General features: G+C 43.2%; 1 protein-coding gene across 1 annotated transcript in view; it reads left to right on the top strand.

Moving 5' to 3' along the window:
* The window catches only part of LOC141126380 (uncharacterized), a 133,183-nt gene extending 115,563 nt beyond the window's left edge, over positions 1 to 17,620 (top strand). The window contains exons 3-4 of the mRNA XM_073612329.1: positions 13,413 to 13,638; positions 13,966 to 17,620. Coding sequence (XP_073468430.1) covers positions 13,413 to 13,638; positions 13,966 to 14,230 — 491 coding nt within the window. The 3' untranslated portion in view covers positions 14,231 to 17,620. The remainder of the gene's footprint in view (positions 1 to 13,412; positions 13,639 to 13,965) is intronic.
* Positions 17,621 to 23,644: the final 6,024 nt, after the last annotated feature.

Here is a 23,644-nt window from a genome sequence, read left to right as displayed (position 1 = left end):
ACACTGTGAGCAGGATGCACTGCACTAACTTGTAGCTTTAGATGAACACTGTGCAGAGGTCTCACTACACCAACTTGTAGGTTTAGCTGAACACTGTGAGCAGGACGCACAGCACTAACTTGTAGTTTTAGCTGAACACTGTGAGCAGGACGCACTGCACTAACTTGTAGCTTTAGATGAACACTGTGCAGAGGTCTCACTACACCAACTTGTAGGTTTAGCTGAATGCTGTGAGCAGGACGCACAGCACTAACTTGTAGTCTTAGCTGAACACTGTGAGCAGGACGCACTGCACTAACTTGTAGCTTTAGATGAACACTGTTCAGAGGTCTCACTACACCAACTTGTAGGTTTAGCTGAACACTGTGAGCAGGACGCACCACACTAACTTGTAGGTTTAGCTGAACACTGTGAGCAGGACGCACCTCACTAACTTGTAGGTTTAGCTGAACACTGTGAGCAGGACGCACCCCACTAACTTGTAGTTTTAGCTGAACACTGTGAGCAGGACGCACCCCACTAACTTGTAGTTTTAGCTGAACACTGTGAGCAGGACGCACCCCACTAACTTGTAGTTTTAGCTGAACACTGTGAGCAGGACGCACTGCACTAACTTGTAGGTTTAGCTGAACACTGTGAGCAGGACGCACTACACTAACTGTAAATAGTCTAGTTGCCTGACTGTGGTACTAATAGGATCAAAGGAACACCGGTGATTTTCTTCAGGTAGCTGTAAATACTGTAACAAAACAAGCCTGCCTGTCAGTAGGAAGATAACAGGAACGGATCTAGCTAAACTGAATACAGTGTATATATATATATGCAACACCTGGGATGCATATATATACACAATACACTGTAAGTGCAGCTAACTGACTGACTGTTCTGCCTAATCTAGCTAACTCAAATGAAATGACACTGTCTCTCTCTCTCTCTCTCTCTCTCTCTCTCTCTCTCTCTCTCAATGAACGCCAGAACACACACTACACAGGGCTGCCATGCAGGCGGCCTTTTATAGTGTGGGGCGTGTACTAAATCCCCTGAGCCATAATTGGCCAAAGCCTCCTTGGCTTTGGCCAATTACGGCTCTCTGTTCAGACAGTGCTGTGATTGGCCAAGCATGCGGGTCATAGTGCATGCTTGGCCAATCATCAGCCAGCAATGCACTGCGATGCCGCAGTGAATTATGGGCCGTGACGCGCCAGACGAATTTGGCGCGAACGGCCCATAACGTTCGGAATTCAGCGAACTGGCGAACAGACGATGTTCGAGTTGAACATGGGTTTGACTCAAACACGAAGCTCATCCCTAATTACCAGGCCCTTTGGGTCTTGTATGGATATTAAGGGGAACCCCGCACCCAAATTAAAAAAAGGAAAGACGTGGGGCCCACAGGCCCTATATACTCTGAACAGCAGTATACAGGCGGTGCAAACAAGACAGGGACTGTAGGTTTGTTCTTATGTAGAATCTGTTTGTAATTTGGAACAGGTACATTTTGTAAGTGTAGCTCCAGCCAAAAAATCTATTTTTAAGCTTTTTGGAAAACATAGGGAAGGGTTATCACCACTGTAACATTTGTTTCCCCCCTCACCTTCCAGGACAGCTACTTGAGAGATGATTGGCTCCGCCCTCTACAGGAAACACAAATCAGATACAATTTAAAAAGCCCCTCCCTTTCCTCTGCCCCTCAGTTGTTTTGTGTTTCCAGACCCTCCAGGAGCACCGACACGTTTTCTTGTTTTTTCTTTAGGTCTGGTAACTGTGGTTGGCGGACCCCCTTCTCTGGTTTCATCCAGGACTGGTTGTGGCTAAGTCCTGGATGATAGTCTATTCTTTTCCAGAAGGTTTTTCTATTTCTTAAAGGTTGCTTGCCTACCTGTGTGTGAGTATGGCAACTCCCTGTTTTTTTCTCCCCAGCTCTGCTCTGAGTGGAATGGTGTCTTCCTATTACCTCATTTTGGTGTACCAAGATGGCATCAGGAGGACATCTGGTTACGCGGAACCGAAAGTCACATGACGCACTTCCGGACGCCGTGTTTTCTTATAAGAGCATGGCGTGGAGACACTGAGGACATGCTGCAGGGGAATGGTCTGCTAAAAACGCCAATTGGCAGGTAGTTTTGTGGAACAGCAGCAGTCTTCTCTACGACCGATCTCCGCTTGCTTCATGGAGCTTGAGGACAGGTCTGAGGATGGAGCATCCGCTCATATTGAACCAGCGGCAGCATCCGGGTCCCATACTGCCCCCAGGTAAGCCCTTGTCTGTGGTTACTTCAGCAAGGGACTTTTTGTATGGAACCTTTTATTTATAGTCCTTGTTTCTGCTTTCTTCTGGGCCAAACCAGTGAAGAAGAAATTTGGAAACTGTAGGGCCAGACTGTCTGATAGTTATAAAAAGCTATTTTGTGAGGATTGTATTCCCCCAAAACTAGTTCAGAGTCTTCCTCCTTTAAGGAGTTGATGACCTCTATGAAGGAGGTAGTGAACTCCTTTCGGTCACTTAATGACAGGGTTACTAGTCTAGGGTCGTCCTCATCTAGACCTATAGCTCAAAACCCTTCAACCTCGGCTAGGTCTCTTCCCTTGTTAGTATCTGAGACTATTAGTTCACACGGTACTTCCGATCTAGAGGAAGGTGAGAATCCAGTCTCTTCTTCTGATGAAAAGTCTGCATCAGATGAGGACACAGGCACCTCATCTAAATATCTTTTTCCGGTTGAGGACATGGATGAACTACTAAAAGCAATATATACCTCAGAGCAGATTGAGATGCCGCTACAGGCCCAATCGGTGCAGGATAAAATGTATAGGGGCCTACAGGGGCGGAAAACGAAAACCTTTTCAGTACACCAGTCTCTTAGGGACATAATTCTGTCTGAATGGAAAGAATCTGAAAAAAAAGGTTATTTCAGTCCAGGGGACACAAAAGTTTTCCTTCTGAATTTGAGGAGGTTTTCTTTAAATGTCCTAAACTAGATGCTCCTATGTCGCAGGTGTCCAAAAAATCTGATATTTCTTTTGAAGATTCAGGGGCAGGGATGAGCCGAACACCCCCCGGTTCGGTTCGCAGCAGAACTTGTGAACAGGCAAAACATTTGTTTAAACACACGAACACCGTTAATGTCTATGGGACACGAACATGAATAATCAAAAGTGCTAATTTTAAAGGCTTATATGCAAGTTATTGTCATAAAAAGTGTTTGGGGACCTGGGTCCTGCCCCAGGGGACATGAATCAATGCAAAAAGTATTTTTAAAAACGAACGTTTTTTCGGGAGCAGTGATTTTATATAATGCTTAAAGTGAAACAATAAAAGTGTAATGTCCTTTTAAATTTCATACCTGGGGGGTGTCTATAGTATGTTTCCCGTGTTTAGAACAGTCTGACAGCAAAATGACATTTCAAAGGAAAAAAAGTCATTTAAAACTACTCGCGGCTATTAATGAATTGTCGGTCCAACAATACACATAAAAGTTCATTGATAAAAACTGCATGGGATTTCCCCACAGGGGAACCCCGAACCAAAACAAAAAAAAAATGGTGTGGGGGTCCCCCTAAATTCCATACCGGGCCCTTCAGGTCTGGTATGGATATCAAGGGGAACCCCATGCCAAAATTTAAAAGAAATGGCATGGGGGTCCCCCTCAAAATCCATACCAGACCCTTAAGGTTTGGTATGTATTTTAAGGGGAACTCCGCGTCAAAATTTTTTTTAAAATGGCGTGGGGTCCCCCCAAAAATCCATACCGGACCCTTATCCGAGCATGCAACCTGGCAGGCCACAGGAAAAGAGGGGAGGACGAGAGCCCCCCCTCCTGAACCATACCAGGCCACACGCCCTCAACATTGGGAGGGTGCTTTGAGGTAGCCCCTCAAAGCACCTTGTCCCCATGTTGATGAGGACAAGGGCCTCATCCCCACAACCTTTGGCCGGTGGTTGTGGGGGTCTGCAGGCGGGGGGCTTATTGGAATCTGGAAGCCCCCTTTAACAAGGGGACCCCCAGATCCCGCCCCCCCTGTGTGAATTGGTAATGGGGTACAAATGTACCCCTACCATTTCACAAAAATGTCAAAATGGTTAAAAAACACAAGAGACGGTTTTTAACAATTCCCTTATTTAAAGTCTTCTTCTTTCCATTTTCTTGGGTCTTCCTCCTTCTTTCTTCCTTCTTCCTTCGGTTTCTTCCTCCATCTTCTTCTTCCTCCGATCCTCTGCTTCTTGCTCCGGTGTTCTCATCCGGCATCTTCCTCCACGGCCTCTTCTTCCCTGCTTAGTTCTTGGGCCGCTCCGCATCCATAGGAGGCTCCTGCTGTGTGACGCTTCTCTTCTGCTGACACTTCTTATATAATGGAGGGTGGGGCCACCCGGTGACCCCGCCCCCTTCTGACGCATGGGGACTTGATGGGAACTTCCCTATGGTGTTCCCCGTGATGTCAGAGGGGGGCAGGGTCACCGGGTGACCACGCCCCATGCCTATATAAGTGCTCACACAGCATTACAGCGGGAGAAAGCGTCGTGTCAACATCGGAAGAAGAGAAGAGGGACCAAGAAGACCGGGCCACCGCTAGCAAAAGAGCGGCAGAAGATAGCGGAGGAGCCCGGCAGAAGAACCAAAGAGCGGGAGAAGAACCGGGCACCGGGAGAAGAACCGGACACCGGGAGAAGAGGGAACAAGACGTCGAAGAAGACCGGGCCACCACTAGCACAAGAGCGGCAAAAGAGCAGAAGATGGTGGAGGAGCCCAACAGAAGAACCGGAGAGCAGGAGAAGAGGCCGGAGAGTGCGGAGAAGAAGAAAGATACCCCCGAAGTCGGAAGAAGACCCCCGGAGCTGAATTATAAACTATTTTAAAAACCTGTGTATTGTGGGTTTTTTTGACACTTTTCCCAGGTGAATGGGTAGGGGTACCATGTACCCCATACTCATTCACATAGGGTGGGGGGCCAGGATCTTGGGGCCCCCTTATCAAAGGGGGCTCCCGGATTCCGATAAGCCCCCCGCCCGCAGACCCTGACAACCAACGGCCAGGGTTGTTGGGAAGAGGCCCTTGTCCTCATCAACATAGGGACAAGGTGCTTTGGGGTGGGGGGTGCCGCAGCGCGCCCCCCTTCGCCAAAGCACCCATCCCTCATGTTGAGGGCATGCGGCCTGGTACGGTTCAGGGGAGGGCGCTCGCTCGTCCCCACCCCCTTTCTTGACCGGCCAGGCTGAGTGCTCGGATAAGGGTCTGGTTTGGATTTTGGGGGGACCCCCATGCCGTTTTTTCTGCGTAGGGGGTTCCCCTTAAAATCCATAAGAGACCTAAGGGCCTGGTATGCCCCTGGAGGGGGAACCCATGCCGGTTTTTCTCACGCTGCTTTAATAGGAAGATGTGTTTTTCCTATTGCAGCGAGCGCGACATGTACCTCGCCGAGAACCAGTGCAATGGGATCACATTGGAAACATTCTCGCAGGCAGGTACTGCTGTGCGTGCGCTGATTCACTCGCTCAATTAGGGATTTATCTGGCGCACCAATTAAGGTATGAACCGGCGCAGCGCATTCATCTTAGTAAATGACCCCCACTGTGTCCTGTTGACACGATGTGTACTGCGCATGTGCGGGAGTCCCGGAAACGCCACAGCTGATTTTATTCAGGATAACTAAATCTTTTTATTCTTAGACTATAAATTGACCCCGCCATAGTCGCTTGGCTCATTCCTCCAAATGAAGCCATGTGTGAGGTGGTGAAACTAGTAGAGGTGGAGCCTGGCGGTGGAATCTTGTTGCAACTGAGGGAGACCTTTCTGATGTATTATCAATGTTTTTAATTTTTTTAATGTGAGTTGTATACTAGCTGGGGTTCATTTTTAATCCCTCGGATACTGCACTATTGGAGGCACTTTCTGTTTTTCCATGTATTGTTGAAACTACCAGCAAGTCTGAAGTAGCACAGTGGAAGGAACTCTTATCAGATCATTACTTGTTTCTTGAGAGTCCAATAGAGGTTACCAAGGACCAGCGAGGATTTCCTGAAGGGATAGTTGCATGGAGTGCAAGGTGTGTTTGACCCCTAGCAGGGTCTTGTAAAGAGGTGAGCGAGCATTGCATGTGGTGGCGGGAGCAATATGCATATGGAGGTTGCTTGAAGTAAAGAAACATTTCACATTTCCCTGCATGTCAGCGGAAGAAATCAATTTAATATTGGACTTTCGTTTTGAACACTTTTATATTGCACATTAGTTCTGATTTATTTTTATATTTGTGTGTTTTTCACTGATGCAGCGTTGTCTCATTTATATTTTTTTCTCTGTTTTTTTTGTGGGAGCACATAAGTGATAGCAGCAGTAATCTCAGGTCTAAACATTTTCCTGCATAATAGCACGCAACTATCCTACTTTTCATTTTATTTGTATAAGATTATTGTTATGATATCATTTATTATCTGAGTAGTTTTCAGAGTTTGGCACTAGATGGCACACCTGTTTTCAATTACTGTTTATTAAAGCGTTTGTTAACCCCGAAAAAATGGATTCTGCTCCTTTAAAACATGTTATATGACACAGTGCTCATTTGGCCCCCCGTAACACCTAAAAAACCTGGCTGATCCTGCCAGTTTCTCCCCACCCCCCTGTAAACTGACCACGGAGTGTCATGGCTGCTGAGACCAGACACCGTGGTCAGTTTACGTGCCTCTGTCATCAGCAGCCTGCTATCTTCTCTCCTCTCTGCTCCTGTGTCCTCCTCCCCTCTGTGTGTGTGTGTGTGTGTGTGTGAGCCACCCCTCCCCTCTCTGTCTGTGTGTGTGAGCCACCCCTCCCACCCTCCCCTCTCTGTGTGTGTGAGCCCCCCCTCCCCTCTGTCTGTGTGTGTGAGCCACCCCTCCCCCCCTCCCCTCTGTCTGTGTGTGAGCCGCCCCTCCCCCCTCCTGCTGCTCTCATAACACAAAACTGTATACACAATCAGCACTGCCTCCTATTGCAGTGTTCCCCTCTGTGAATGATTTATAAATATAAATGCTGCAAATACCTCATTTAAGAGCCGGGATTGCGATCACATGACCAGCCAGCTCTCTCCTCCCCTCCAGGCTGACATCAGCAGAGGAATCTCAGCCCCGCCCTCTGCATCTCTCAAGGAGAAAGCTGGCTGGTCATGTGATCGCAATCTCGGCAGTGAAATGAGGTATTTGCAGCATTTATTTCTATAAATCACACACAGAGGGGGACACTACAATAGGAGGCAGTGCTGATGGTGTATACAGGTTAGAGTGGCTTAACAACCACTTTAAGTCTTGTGTTCAGACTATTTGGTTGCAGATTTCTTTCATTTGCATCAATTACTTTGTTTATTCTAGGGGTGCATTGAATGGAAATTTTGGTACCAAAAATGCAGGATGCACCAGACTGAAGTCAGAAACAGAAAATTATAGTTTTTATAGTTTTTAAAAAGTATTTATATTTTTATATATAATTGTATTATATTCAACTTTTAATTAATATAATCAATTTAAATATATGAATCTATTGTTGGCCATTATTTGCACCTTTAGTGAAAGAAAGGTCAAGAAAAATGCAGTCTGCAGTCTCTGATCATCTCTTGTGTCATTAATGTATCATGTCTGCAATCTCTTTCTTCAACTTAAACACACTGCTAATAGTATTAGCAAAAGTTCCATTCGGTGCACCTCTAGCAGACATGATCCAAGAGATGGTCAGAGACTGCAGACATGATACAAGAGATGGTCAGAGACTGCAGACATAATACAGGAGATGGTCATAGACTGCAGACATGATACAAGAGATGGTCAGAGACTGCAGACATAATACAGGAGATGGTCAGAGACTGCAGACATAATACAAGAGATGATCAGAGACTGCAGACATAGTACAGGAGATGGTCAGAGACTGATACAGGAGATGGTCAGAGACTGCAGACATGATACAGGAGATGGTCAGAGACTGCAGACATGATACAGGAGATGGTCAGAGACTGCAGACATGATACAAGAGATGGTCAGAGACTGCAGACATAATACAGGAGATGGTCAGAGACTGCAGACATGATACAAGAGATGGTCAGAGACTGCAGACATAATACAGGAGATGGTCAGAGACTGATACAAGAGATGGTCAGAGCCTGCAGACATGATACAGGAGATGGTCAGAGACTGCAGACATAATACAGGAGATGGTCAGAGACTGCAGACATGATACAAGAGATGGTCAGAGACTGCAGACATAATACAGGAGATGGTCAGAGACTGATACAAGAGATGGTCAGAGCCTGCAGACATGATATAGGAGATGGTCAGAGACTGCAGACATAATACAGGAGATGGTCAGAGACTGCAGACATGATACAAGAGATGATCAGAGACTGCAGACATAGTACAGGAGATGGTCAGAGACTACAGACATGATACAGGAGATGGTCAGAGACTGCAGACATGATACAAGAGATCAATGCAGTCTCACCAGTGCTCCTCAGATGCAGCCTGCCTGTGCCCATCATGCAGCCTCACCAGTGCCCTCAGATGCAGCCTGCCTGTGCCCCTCATATGCAGCTTAACCAGTGGCCGCCATGCAGCCTCACCAGTGGCCGCCATGCAGCCTCACCAGTGGCCGCCATGCAGCCTCACCAGTGGCCGCCATGCAGCCTCACCAGTGCCCGCCATGCAACCTCACCAGTGCAGCGATCTACGTGAGTCATGGTCGGAACTGTATTTGAATTGCCAGGGCTGCAGTAACAATGTCCCACCATTGGATCAGTGTGCTGTCTATCACAGGAGGCGGGACATTGTTACTGCGGCCCGTGCAATTCATCTCCCTGACACACTGGGAAATTGCCGCTCTGTGAAAGAGAGGAGGAGGGAGGAGAGGACTGGGGCCTGCCAGGATGACACCCCCGCAATGGTTGGGGCCCCATCCCATTTTCGGCTCCCATTATCAGCATTTTTTTTTTATTTCAGGAAATTCCAAAAACACTGTTTTCGGCCACTGAAATTTCAGTGCACGGCTTGTTTATTCCCATTGAGAGGTGGAGAGATAAGGTCAGGAATATTTATTTATACAATGATCATTGTTGATGGATATACCCTACGGCAATGATCATCAAAACTAAAACCAGACAGGCTTGTCGAAATGAAATTGATCGATAAATCGACTTTAGCACAACCAGCCTGCCTATAGATGGATCAAAATTCAATTCTGCTGAGCCCAATAGTGACCTGTCTATGGCCGGCTATAGTATGTGACTGTTGCTCCTTTGAAAAGTGATCCATGCTTGGATCTTTTTTTCAGTGCTGTTTGAGAGGTGGTGAGGCGGTGATGTGATTAAGGCTCACACTAGAATGCTGTGTGGGAAAGCCGCGTTCCTGTGTGACTTCCCGCACCACATTCCAATCACACTGCCCTTGTGATCTGCTGCGGGAGTCAGTGCAAAATTAGTGACACTCCAAATGCAGGAAACGAACGCAGTGCATTTGCTGAAACCAGATCACATGGTACAAAAGTAGCACGCAATGCGGTTGTCAAAATGAATGGGGCTGAAATCACAGAGCACAGAACTGCATATGAATTGCCCAGGAACAGCTCAGCATTCTCATGCGATTCCCATGCATTTCCTAGTGTGAATGGACCCCTAACCTGATCATTGCTGTACTACCACTCTGCAGTCACATGCAGGGCACTTTCAGTGCAGCCCCATTAAACTGCATTACCTCGTTTGGTGGCAGCAACATTCTGTTTAAGGACAGCATCATGGCCATGACATGTGTACAGCTGGTAGCAGCTGTATGTTTTGTGTTCAGACAGGGGGTCAGTAAAACTATGGCTCAACCACCCGGTTTTACTGCCCCCAGGCACATGTGGAAACAAGCCCTAAAGATCCTCTGAAACAGAACAGAGATCACTTCAATCAGCAGAGGATTCCTGAGCAGATCCCTTCCTGAATCAGAGCTGAACAGGATGGATGTCAGTTTTTACATCTGTGCCCATTTCTGATTGTGGCAGCAGACAGAGGAGGACCTGTGACAGCTCTATGGGAGGCTGGATGAAAACAGACTCCGGTGTCTATTAGAGCTGCACAATTAATCGTCAAGAATCTTTATCGCGATCCTGACTAAAGTGTTTCACAATTCTTTCTATGCAAAGAATTCTCTCTGCTCTTCTGAAGCCACAGCCGTCAAAAGAAAGAAAGAGAAAAAACGGGCAGTCTGTGAAGAGTCAAAACATTCTTTATCAGTTGAACTTAAGTATAAACATTGTAACAATTTGTCAATGGAATAGACTTTGTGTCTAAGTGAAAAAAGTTTAAACTCACTTTGCATACAAACGGTTAAACAAAGAGTGACACAAGCCATGGTACATGCAAAAACTGAAGCGATTTATCTAGACAAAATCCCCAAATTTGAATCCATGTGGAAACCATGGATAGATCATTATCTCCCACCAGGCACAAATAAATCATTGATATAAACACAAAATAAGATAAATACTGTACTCTCTTTGATACATGTTTTATACTATACCACAATATATTACTCTCTGGAAGGTTTTTCTTCATCCCCTTTTTACGATTAACCCTTCCCTTTCCTTACCCCTTCTTATAGTACAAATAGGGGCAGAACATTTGCTCCCTTACTATCCCAGGGAATACCAAGCCACAAAGACGGACCTTGGCCCTGATTGTAGTTTATAGTCCATTATTGTTTTATATTGCTTTGTATTATTATTTTATCATTACCCCTCTCTAACAGTAGGTATTTATAATAATAACTGACTAATGTTCTTAGTCGGGTATTAGTCCGTTTTTATTTTGTACATTCTATTTTATTCTTCCATGCAAATATTCTAACACAATGCATTCATTATTTATTATATAATCTATCATGATATACTACAATTTTACCTTTATTTTATTAATTCCTATTTATATAAGAAGTTTTAATGTATGTTTTGACTTTATCTTGTAATACTTGTTTTCTTACAATACTGATTTATTGTAATTCATTGCAATCTATAAAAAATAAAAAAAATATTTAACGAAAAAAGTTTAACCACTTAAACACTAAACCTTTTTCTGACATTTGTTGGTTTCAAGTTAAAATCATTTTTTTTTTGCTAGAAAATGACTTAGAACCCCCAAACATTATATATATATTTTTAGTAGACACCCTAGAGAATAAAATGGTGGTTGTTGCAATATTTTATGTCACACTGTATTTGCGCAGCAGTCTTTCAAATGCAACTTTTTTGGAAAAAATTACTTTAATGAATTAAAAAAAAAAAAAAACTAACCAGTAAAGTAAGCCCATTTTTTTGTATAATGTGAAAGATTTTACGTTGCGAGAATCGTGATCTTTTTACTCTAAGCAAAAAAATTGTAATTCTCATTTTGGCCAGAATTTACTGTCTGTTTACATCAGGCTTTCTCTGATATGTCACATTTAGGTCCAGATTAATGGAAGAGGGCACAGTTCTTTTTTGATTTTTTTTTGCCCCCCAGACCTGGAAGGATTCAGAGCTAGGCAGGTGTAAACAGTCCATTTATATCAGCCTGTCCATAGGGCTGCATGGACCTTCCGATCAGGTCCTCCTGATAGGGCTACATGGACCTTCCGATCCAGTCCTCCTGATAGGGCTGCATGGACCTTCCGATCAGGTCCTCCTGATAGGGCTGCATGGACCTTCCGATCAGGTCCTCCTGATAGGGCTGCAGGGACCTTCCAATCAGGTCCTCCTGATAGGGCTGCATGGACCTTCCGATCAGGTCCTCCTGATAGGGCTGCATGGACCTTCCAATCAGGTTCTCCTGATAGGGCTGCATGGACCTTCCGATCAGGTCCTCCTGATAGGGCTGCATGGACCTTCCGATCAGGTCCTCCTGATGGGGCTGCATGGACCTTCCGATCAGGTCCTCCTGATGGGGCTGCATGGACCTTCCGATCAGGTCCTCCTGATGGGGCTGCATGGACCTTCCGATCAGGTCCTCCTGATAGGGCTGCATGGACCTTCCGATTAGGTCCTCCTGATAGGGCTGCATGGACCTTTCGATCAGGTCCTCCTGATAGGGCTGCAGGGACCTTCCGATCAGGTCTTTCTGAAAGATTGAGTGGAGGACCTGAATGGAATACCCATGTGAAAGGACCCCTGTAGATCACCAGAGTGCACTTATTTCTGCACTCCTGTGATCTGTATGCAGCTAACAGCGGGCCAAAATCTGCAGTTGGCTGATGTAAAAAAATATTGGTACTATGCAAGTGCATGCCACAAAAATTACAAACCTTTTGATGCATGCTGATATATTGGCCCCACTGCGTTCTTTACTCAACAGGGATTGGTGGGGATGATAGGTGGGGTGGGGGGGCAGTTTCCCATTTTTGCCCCAAGCTCTGGATTACCTTGTCCCAGCACTGGGCCGAAGGTACTCTGAATGATCTGAGGGGCTACCTGAAGACAGTCCTTTTAAAAGAATGGTAGATGCAGTGTTTCCTGGGAATGGGAGGACGAGTCTTCTCTCTCAGATGTTGTCTTGCATTTACATCTGCAATGTTTGGATTTTCAGATAGATTTTTGAAACGTGCCCACAATTCAATCCCAAGCACACCCCCCCCCCCCCCTCATCACTATGCAGCACAATACTCTAAATGAGAACAAAGAACGAGATTATCCTGCAGGAAATTGTGATAAATTGTCAATTTTACCAGCCAATGGGAATAATAGACTGTCCTCAATAAAATAGAGTACAAATATTTAAACGTGTAATATTATACATATTCCTTCTATATATAACATATATTTAATAATGAATGTAAAAATAGAAAGTAACTTTTTATTTAACCCTTTATATATAATTCTGACTTTTTATTTTTTTTCTGTTTAGGTGGATTGGTGACTCAAGTTTTTGGACATGCTTATCTTGGTCATATTTTTAAGTCAGATGAGAAACGAGCCATATGGGTGTCTTAAGTGACTGAATTTTTTGTATTTTTTGCAGTTCATGTAGGATTCAAGCCATATCAGTGTTCTAAAGGTTGTAAGTGTTTTGGAGCCTCTTTAAGATTGATCCATCCTCAGAGGACAACAGGAGAGAAATTGATTTGATGTTCTGGAAGTGACAATGGCTTTACAATAAAGTCCAACCCATGTATGATATTTCTTGTTTGGAATGGGATAACGGTTTTACTATGGAGGCAAAATTTGTCACACACCAGAAGGTTCACACTGGAGAAAAGCCGTATCAATGTTCTGAATGTGAAAAAGAATTTTCAACCAAGAAAGAGCTTATCGTACACCAGAGTGGTCACAATGGAAAGAAACCTTTTCAGTGTTTTGAATGTGATAAAACTTTCACACGGAAGGGTAATCTTATCACACACAAGAGGATTCACACTGGAGAGAAGCCATATCAGTGTTCTGAATGTGACAAAGCTTTTAAAGAGAAGTCAAATCTTATAACACACCAGAAAATTCACACTGGAGAGAAGCCATATGAGTGTTCTGAATGTGGCAAAGCTTTTACAACAAAGAGAGAGCTTATCATACACCAGAGAGTTCACACTGGAGAGAAGCCGTATCAGTGTTCTGAATGTAACAAAGCTTTTAAAACAAAGTCACACCTTATCAGTCACCAGATGATTCACACGGGAAGGAAGCAGTATGAGTGTTCTGAATGTGAAAAAGCTTTCTTAGAGAAGAGAGAACTTATCAGACACCAGATGATTCACACTGGGGAGAGGCCCTATGAGTGTACTGAATGTGACAAAGCTTATACAGACAAGAAAGGGCTTAACAGACACCAGAAAATTCACATTGAAGAGAAGCCATATGAGTGTTCTGAATGTGACAAAGCTTTTATACAGAAGTCAGGCCTTATCCGACACCAGAGTATTCACACTGGAGAGAAACGATATCAGTGTTCTGAATGTGATAAAGCTTTTACAGAGAGGGAAACCCTTTTCCAACACACGAGGGTCCACACCAGAGAGAAGCCATATCAATGTTCTGAATGTGGCAAAGCTTTTACCATGAAGTCAAACCTTATCAGACACCAGAGGGTTCACACTGGAGAGAAGCCGTTTCAATGTTCTGAATGTGGCAAATCTTTTACCATGAAGTCAAACCTTATCACACACCAGAGGGTTCACACTGGAGAGAAGCCATTTCAATGTTCTGAATGTGATAAAGCTTTTACAGGTAATTCCGGGCTAATCAATCACCAGAGGATTCATAAGCTTCAGCTGCAGTAAGAAACCTCTGGAAGAAGGGGGATATTATAGGGGTAGGAGCTAAGCTGTAATGAAAGACTTCAGGGTATCTCAGTTGCACACCTCGTGTCATCTCACACGCTAGTAAAAAAGTATATTGCTATTTTGAATAAAATAAATAAAATAAGTGAGCAAACAGGAATGTAATGGGTGGACACTTTAGTATGTATGTCAATTGGGTACAACCTAGAAAGTCCTTGAATATTCTACATTTTGACAATTTTTTTGGCAGGCAACAATGGGCTGTTTCCTTATGATTCTTATCTGTACCCTTTTTATGGGTCTTTGTCTGAACATGTAATGCATTTGCATGATTCCCTAGCTGTGTTCCCAAGTGTTTCCTTCATTACCTGATCCTGAGCTAATACGTGACCAACACTGCCTCAGTACAGGGAGACTGGGTAGAAGTCAAGCGGCATCTTGCCAAGCCTCTGAAGCCTCGGTGGGAGAGTCCTTTCCAGGTTCTGCTGACAATTGCTATATCAGTCAATCATGAGAGCTCCAGCTAAGCCCATCTTGTACATTTCCCTCACCTATTACCATGATCGATGCCTCCTCTCCATATTCCACCTCCTCTCATGGATGACAGTTATGCAGACAGGGACACAAGGCATGCAGAAGTCTCCATTCCATGAGAAAGCAACTTCTTAAACTGGCACAGGCCTTGCAACAGTGAGTTGCTGCTGTTTTATGGGAGAAATTCAACCTTATTCCAGCTGGCTACTAGAGTTTTATTCAGTTCTGCTGAAAGTGTAAGGGACTTCATCAGGTGAAGATTGGATGTGCTTATCTAGTTTTTCTGTCCATCTATTGGTCACCTCCATAGACCAATCATACAGTACAGCTACAAGAGATCTAAACTTACAAAGGGCTGAGTATGTGGTCATATTCCTACAACTTCTACTGGGGGAATGAAATTTATCTCATTGGGGTTCTCTTTATTGACTGAGTAGACCTTCTTTTTTTTTTTTTTTTAGTAGATTTTATATGTGACACTTTTTTATATGTAACACTTTTTGACCCTGGAAACATTTTGTGATGTTAAGTATAACTTGCACCATGTATGTCATTGTTGATTTTGCCCTATCTGTCATCAACCATGTTAGTCCCGGGGCTTTTCTCTCCCTAAACCCCTTGAGTCCCAGAGCATTTCATTTTTGGCAATGTCTCAGTTCTGCACATTATATGTTTAGAATTTGTAGTCTACCCAAATGTACACATCATCAGATTTTTGGGACTGATAGGGATTAACTACTTTAGCTCCGGAAGGTTTTACACCCTTCATGACAAGGCCATTTTATTTTTGCCATTTGGCACAATGCTACTTATTTTTTATTACATTAATGAAAAAAAAAATTGAATATTTAGAAAAAAAAAACAATTTTCTACTTTCTGCTATAAAACATATGCAATAAAATAACATTTCTTCATAAAGTTTGCCCAAAATGTATTCTGCTACATGTCATAGGTAAAGAAAAAAAAATCCCAAAAAATGCACATTAGCTGGTTTGTGTGCAAGTTATAGCATCTATGAGCTATGGTATATATACTGTATATTGGAAAATTGATCAATCTTGATGTACTGATGGCCTATCTAATTTTTTGGGGCCCCTAAAATGCCAGGACAGTACAAATACCCCCCAAATGACCTATTTTTGGAATGTACACAGTCTGAGGTATTTAGTAGGAGGCATGGCAAGTATTTTGAAGTTGTAATTGTTCATCACATTTTTTTGGGAAGATTAAGAAATTAAATAGTTTGTTTTTTTCATTTTTTTTTTTACATCCTGTCAGCAGCAAAATACAGCATCATTTTATGACCGATGTGGCCGTGATTAGGGACGCTGACTGGTGACAGTATGTTAAAAATAAATAAATATTTTTTAAAAACATGTATTAATTTTTTTTTAACATTTTAAACAATTTTCTTTCTTTTTTTTTACATTCTTGCATCAGAGTAGTTCAGTGACGCTGTACTACTCTTGGGGGGAGGAGGTTTGATCAGGGATCGACTTTTTTGACACTTTGGTTTGCTGTTACAATGATGATCACTGTAACTGCAATGTTTTGCACTGTCATGACTGGGTTACATTTATAACTATTATGTGCTATGATTGGTCCACAGCTATTGCATGGTACAGGGTGCTGTGACTGGCCCAGGTACCATGTGATATCTGTGGGACAATCACAGCTGTTATGGATGGAATTCATAACTAACAGCTTTTTTGACATAGTGATAAAGTGAATGGTTACTGGCAGCTGAAATATGTTGTGTCTTGTGGACACAGCGGTCACTGTAGTGGTGCACTGCACATCCCAGGGGGGCACACCAGTACACAGGTGCTAAGTGATACAGGGTCACTTAGCTTGTAGCTGTCACCCACCCGCAGTATATGTACTTCAGGTGGTCGGCAACTGGGACATTTGATAGGAAATTTAGATACATATATTTTATTTCCTGGGTTTTTATTGGTAATACATTGGAAAAAATGTATATTTTCCAGTAATTTATTCCAAATCCACAACATAATTTCTAGATCTTTAGATCTCTTATATAATCTCTCTCTATTTTACAAAAAATGTGAGTATGGTATTGTGTTTATATGTTTATATTTTTTTTGTTTCCTGAAAATTTGCATTTGATAAATAGCATAACAAATATTGTGTGACTTAAACTGCAACTTCCACCATTTTATTGTCCAGTGCCTCTGATTTCAGAAAATATCTACTGTTTGGGGGGTTCCTAGTAATTTTCTAGCAAACATTGCTGATTTTAACAGCATTAAAAATAAAAATATTTCCTCGGACAGGAAAGTCCGAGCCATCTTTCAGCATTGTGATTTTGATTGAAAATTACTCAGTCATGTAACACTGTTCACAAAATTAATTTTATATGTTTTTTTTTAGAATATAAAGCTTTCTTTTGGTGGTATCTATGTGCCATTGTGTTTTTTATTTCTTTACTATACAGTATCAATGGAAAAATACTGAACATTTTAGTTTTCTTTCTTTTCTGCTAATAAACTTTACAAATAAATCTTTCTTCATAAATGTAGCCAAAATATATTCTGCTGCATTTATTTGATCAAAAATAAATCAGTGTATATTATGTTTTCTGTGTGAGAGTTATAGAGTCTACAGATTGTGGTGAATATATGCGAAAAGTAACAACCGTGATGTTCTGACTATCCGTCTCATTTATTAAGGTTCTAAAATTTCAGGACAGTACAAGCACCACCACCCTGACACATTTTTGGAAAGTAGACACCCCAAGCTATTTAGTAAGAAGTATGATGAGTTTATGTGAAGTTGTAATCTTTTGCCACATTTTTCTGAAAATGAAGTAAATACAATTTGATTTTATTTAACAAAGTTCTCACTTTAACAAGTTATTTCTCACACACGGCACAGGAATATTTACAATTAAACCCCAAAACACATTCTTCTACTCTCCCTGAGTATGAAGATCCCACATATATGAAATGTTTTTGCCTCCTAGATGCATAGAGGGGCCCAAAATCGAAAGAGCACCTTTAGGATTTCAATTACATTTTGCATCAAACTTGCTGACTACCTATCACATTTCACCAGGTCCCGAAGTGCCAGGATAGAAGAAAACTCTACAAAATGAGGTATGGTGATATCACATTTTTTGCCACAAGTTTTTTTGGAAAATGAAAAAACAAAATGAAATTGTAGAGTATTTTGTTTACTAACAGCTGTTATGTAATATTATATTTCTCATACATACTATAGGAATGAATAGAATTACACCCCAAAACATTCTCTGATGTTCCTCCTGAGTATGGGGATACCACATATTTCAAAAGCCTAGCTGCATAGAGGATCCCAAAATCCAAAGAGCACCTTCAAGCTTGCAAGGGGCATACTTTACACATCTACTTCCCTGACTACCTATCACATGCCTGGGGTTCATGGAGTGTCAGGAAAATTGGAACTCCCACAAAAAACTGGCACTGGTGTGGCAGTGATAAGAAACACTGTTGCTGGCTTACACTGGTCTGGTGACATTGGGACTTGTGTGGTGGTGATCAGGAATCCTGTTGCTTGCTCCACTGGTCTTGTGACACTGGGACTTCTGTGGCCATGGGAAGAGCCGGGATTGATGTTGAGCAGGAATGTAATAAGTGCAATGTGCAGAAAATAAATGCTTTTGATGCTGACCAGTGAGGGTGCAGGCTGAGGAAAGGTCAATCCAGACCCAAAGCAAACTGCAAAACAGACCACTTTCACACTGAGGCGCTGTCTGCATTAGCGCTAAAGCACCGCTAGTTTTAGTGGTGCTTTACTGGCATTTTAGAGGCACTTTTCGGCCTCTAGCGGGGCGCTTTTAGCCCCCTCTAGTGCCCAAAAAGGGTTAAAAGTGCCTGCAAAGTGCCGCTGTCTAAGCGCTTAGCAGGCGCTTTGGCAGCACTGGCAGGGGCGTGTTGGGAGCGGTGTATACATTGCTCCTAAACCACCCCAAAGATGCTGCTTGTCAGACTTTTTTTTCCTGTCCTGCAAGCGCACCGCCCCAGTGTGAAAGCACTGGGGCTGCAGAAGAGGCAGTTTACATGTGCTTTTCAGGTGCTATTTTTAGTGCAAAAAATCTCTGTAAAGTGCCTCAGTGTGAAAGTGGCCTAAAAGATAGCCCGACCACCTCACACCTCACTCGGCCCGAGTGCTAAACAAGTAAGTAAAAGCAACCTCAGCTCGATTCACCCAGACCACAACTCCAACATTTTTCACCCCGCCTCTAGGGCTTGATTATGGAGATCTTTTCATGACCCCTTTGGGTCTGGTGTGGATTTTAAGGGCAACCCAATGACAAAATTAAAGAAAAACAGCTTGGGGTCCCCCCAAAAGTCCATACCAGACCCTTATCAGAGTATGCAGCCTGACATGTCAGGAAGGGGGGGGGGGACAAGCAGAACCAGGCCACATACCCTCAACATGGGGGTGCTTTGGGGCACTCCGAAGATCCTTGTCCCCATGTTGATGGGGACAAGGGTCTTTTCCCCACAACCCTGGGCTAAGGTTGTGGGGTCTGCGGGAGGGGGGCTTAGCAAAATCTGGAAGCCCTCTTTAACAAGGGGGCCCCAGATCCCAGCACCCCCCCATTGTGAATGAGTATAAGGTACTATGTACCCCTACCCATTCACCAAAAAAAGTAAAAAAATAAAAAACAGTGTACCAGACTACAGCTGCACTGTATTGTGTACACCACCAGAAGTGTAGTAGAAACAGTACACCGCAGAATTCACTGTAGATATAGGCTACATTGGATGCAGAGTGTGTGTGTGTATATATACAGTATATATATATATATATATATATATATATATATATATATATATATATATAGCTATAGCGCCCACCTACTTAGGTGTGTGCTATATAGTCAGTATGGGTTAGTGACAGGTGAAATTGTCAGTGCTTTGCCCTGTTGGTAAAACCTGGCTGGGTTTGAATGGTTGGGAGAGAGTTGTTAGAGTAGAATAGGAGGGGGTGTGACCACCTGCCTTCTGTTTGATAGATGCCCTGCTCTTCCAGTGAGTGGTACTGGAAGGAAGGTAGGCGGAGCAGGAAGCAGTCAATTTGTATGTTCTCCCTTGGACCAATCATTAATTTGATTGGGCCGGGACAAAGTACACACATAAATTGGAGGTCACATGCTCTGGGGGGGTTTGAGTCATGGAGTTCTAGCCATGTGAGGAGAGTGAGGCTTGGGGTGCGGAAGGCCTTAGGGCCTGAAGGTCGGAGTCATGGAGAAGGATAGCATTGGAAAAGACAACAGGAGGTCAGGATCGAGTTGCTGAAATGTGATCAATGGGTCCGGGCTTGAAGGTCTGGGGGTGTAATGTTCTCAGGACCGGATAGTTAAGAGACTCTGGACCGGAATGTATGGAGGGTTCAGAGACCTTCATACTGGATGGTTCACCTAAATTATGTACCAACATCAAAGAAAACTCTAGGAGCAATGGATCAGACGTTACCATATGGGACAGTTCTGAACATTCGGAGCAGGAAGTAGCTGCTAAGCGGACGCGGTAGATCGGGGATCAACCCGAATTTTCCTGGACAAACCTGGCTGGATTGCAGAAGTCAAGCTGGGCAGGTGAGGCCTGGGGCTATCAGAATCCACTACCAGGTGTTTTTCAGAGAAACACTGGGCAGTCATTTTAAGGGAAAAAGGCTATGGCTACCATTACAGTAACCAAAGGGACTTTAAGGCAGCTCATACTTCCTGGGGACACATGAAAATTAATGGTAAATGCTTGTTTCATCTCGATCTTAAGAAGGAGGAATAAAGTTATGTTCAATTGTTCTGGATTGTCTGTTTTATGTTAGATCTGTGCAGGGAAGGAAGAGCAGAACCACATTGGTAAGGAAGTGAAAGACTTGACTTACAGCTCCTATGGGGGTAGTGCGCTACATATATATATATATATATTAATTCACCGCCTGAAGTACATTAGAAATAATACACCACGGAATGCACTGTAGATATATATATATATATATATACACATACATACATTAGACTGACTGTATATATATATCAAATACATTGTCACTAACTGAATAACATGCTTGCTTAATCTAAATCAAGCTATTTCTCCATCCACGCCAACAACACTGCACAGGGCCGCCATGTAGACAGCCTTATATAGTGTGGGGCGTTGACTTAGTCCCCCTGAGTCATGATTGGTCAAAGGCTCCCTGCCTTTGGCAAATTATGGCTCTCTTAGCAAAGGGTGCTGGGATTGGCCAAAGCATACAGGTCAGGTGCATGCTTTGGCCAATCATCATACAGCAATGCACTGCGATCTCTAGGGGGTATTCTGAGGGCGCTCAAATTTGCCGTGAACGCCCCATCATGTTTATTCTTCGGTGAACGGGCGAACACCCGATGTTCGAGTCAAACTTATGTTCGACCCGCACATCAAGCTCATCCCTAATCAAGAGTACCTCTATAGGGTTATGGCATGAGGGCACCACAGACACCAAAAGACCGATTTGTACGCACCTGTTTGACAGGTGAATATCATTTCAATTTTTGACAGCAAGACCAATTCTTGGTTTCATCAAGAGCATCTCTATAGGGTTATGGTGTGAAGGCACCTCCGACACTTAAAGACTAATTTTTCCGCACCTGTTACTTCTATCCAAAGTCTGTGGAAGAGACACCAGAATTTATCCAAAAAATCTGTAATCTTATTCCCAGTGCACTACATTGTGGCCTCCTCATACAGACTGGCTCTCCAAGCCATTGTTTACTAAATAAAGAAAGCTTGCAGGGAAATGACATTTTTTGGCTTTATAAATGCAATTATTGCTGCAGAAGGTTCTATATACAGTACAGATGTGACACTTTATAGACTAAGGGGACCCCCCAGGCACTATATTGAAAGGGATTTTTCATTTTTATGCTTTCATTTTAAGCATCGGTAAATCACTGCTCAATTATTATTGCCTTTTTTTTCATTGACACATGTCCCACAGGGCAGTAGCCGGACCCCCATAACCATTGTATGCCTAATTACTTGCATATAAGCCTTTAAAATGGGCACTTTTGATTTTTCCAGTTCGGGTGCCATAGACTTCAACGGGGTTCGTTATTCGGTTCCAAACTTTTGCGATGTTCTAAAGTTCTGGTGCAAACCGAACTGGGGGTCGTTAGGCCCATCCCTAGTTGTCATTATGGGTGAGATGATTTCCCTGACATGTTGAGTAGTTTTGCAGGTTCTGGATCAATGCTCCTGGAACTAGAGTGCTGACCACTATTAAACTCTATTGGTTCTCTCACAAAGTTTTGTAATTTTAGATGGTAAAGTGCTGGTGGAATCATCCCTTTTATAGGTGGCACATACTGCTAAATGCTAACCAACCAGATGGACTCCACTTCTCAGACTTGTTTGTAATTATATACTTTTTATTGTGATGTTTTGCTTTTTCCTCTCACCTTCTGTTCTGGTGACAACTGTAACATTTTGCATGTCTCTTCTTTTTCGGTCTGGGAAATAAGGGCCCCCAGGACACACACAGGGGCTGACATAGACAAAAATAAAAGCCCAACAGAGGTCCAATCCCACTTCATTCAAAGACTAAAAGGAAAAGTTTTGGCTAATTGTTGACTTTAATTCCCTTTGTAGACCAATTTCCGGGCTTGGTCACGGATCTGGCTGGTTTTCACTCACCAGCGGGTTCATCATTGGAGGCATTGGAGGCATTAGGAGGTAGGTGAGACAAAGGAGGGAATGGATGGCGGGTAAGATGTGTTTCTAAAACCTGTATGCCAGAAGATTGAAGCCACCTGGGATATAAAAGAATGACATGACACACATATGAGAGGAACATGTGCCAAATGCCTTAGACCGGGCCTCTTTGGAGGACAATTTTAGCACAGCTTTGATGATGAAGATATAGCATTATAGTGGAAATATCAAAAACAAGTGCCTAAATCAATTGTATGAGGCCAAAGATGCTGTTGATGGTGGTGTTGCCACATGAGGCCACCACTATGGACATGTGATCGCAGTAAGATTTGCTAATCACTTCATATCCACAGTAGGGTAACCGGATCACTAGGTAAATACAAGGGCTGATCATGAGCACCCCTCGTAAAACCAGGACTGAGCCAATCCGGGTGATCACTGGATCAGTAAGAATGGCAAAGTATCTTAACGGATAACATATTGCTACATAGCGATCAAATGCCATCGCCACCAGGACTCCGGACTCCATATAGGTGAGGAAATGGACAAAATACATCTGGATGAGACATCTACTAAAAAATACAACCTGAGAGTTTAGCCAAAGGACAGCCAACATCTGTGGTGCTATAGTAAGGGAGAACATGAAGTCTGTGGTGGCCAACAATGACAGGAACATCTACATGGGAGCATGGAGACCACGATGAGATAGAATGATGAAAACAACAAGAGGGTTTCCTATCAATGAACACATGAACATAATGAAGAACGGTACCGCAATGATGGAATGGAATCTCTCCAGTCCAGGAACTCCAAGGAGGGTGAACTCCACCAATCTCAATTCTGTGATGTTTACAGACATTTTTATTTAAAAGACATTTCAGTCTTTAAAGTCAATAAAGTAAAATCCTTAAATATCATATAATGACAATAATGATGAATTTGTATTCAGGAATCCCTCCCTGCTATTGGCTGGTTGAAACCAAAGGTCTCAGAAAATGTCCTCAGTTCTTGGACAAATGTGATAACTGTAATATCCTGGAGAATAAAGAAAAACATGATGGATATTGCTAGTCAAAGTGAAAAAATACATGTTAAATGTTCATTTCTGAATTCAGCAAAATGGATTTAAAATTAGACTTGAGAAACTTAGCATTAAGTTAAAACCGGGACCAGGGGG

This window comes from Aquarana catesbeiana, linkage group LG02, assembly GCF_042186555.1.
Source record: "Aquarana catesbeiana isolate 2022-GZ linkage group LG02, ASM4218655v1, whole genome shotgun sequence".
NCBI lineage: Eukaryota > Metazoa > Chordata > Amphibia > Anura > Ranidae > Aquarana > Aquarana catesbeiana.
Note: the sequence above shows the minus strand (reverse complement) of the source record. Positions and strands in the feature narration are given on the sequence as shown.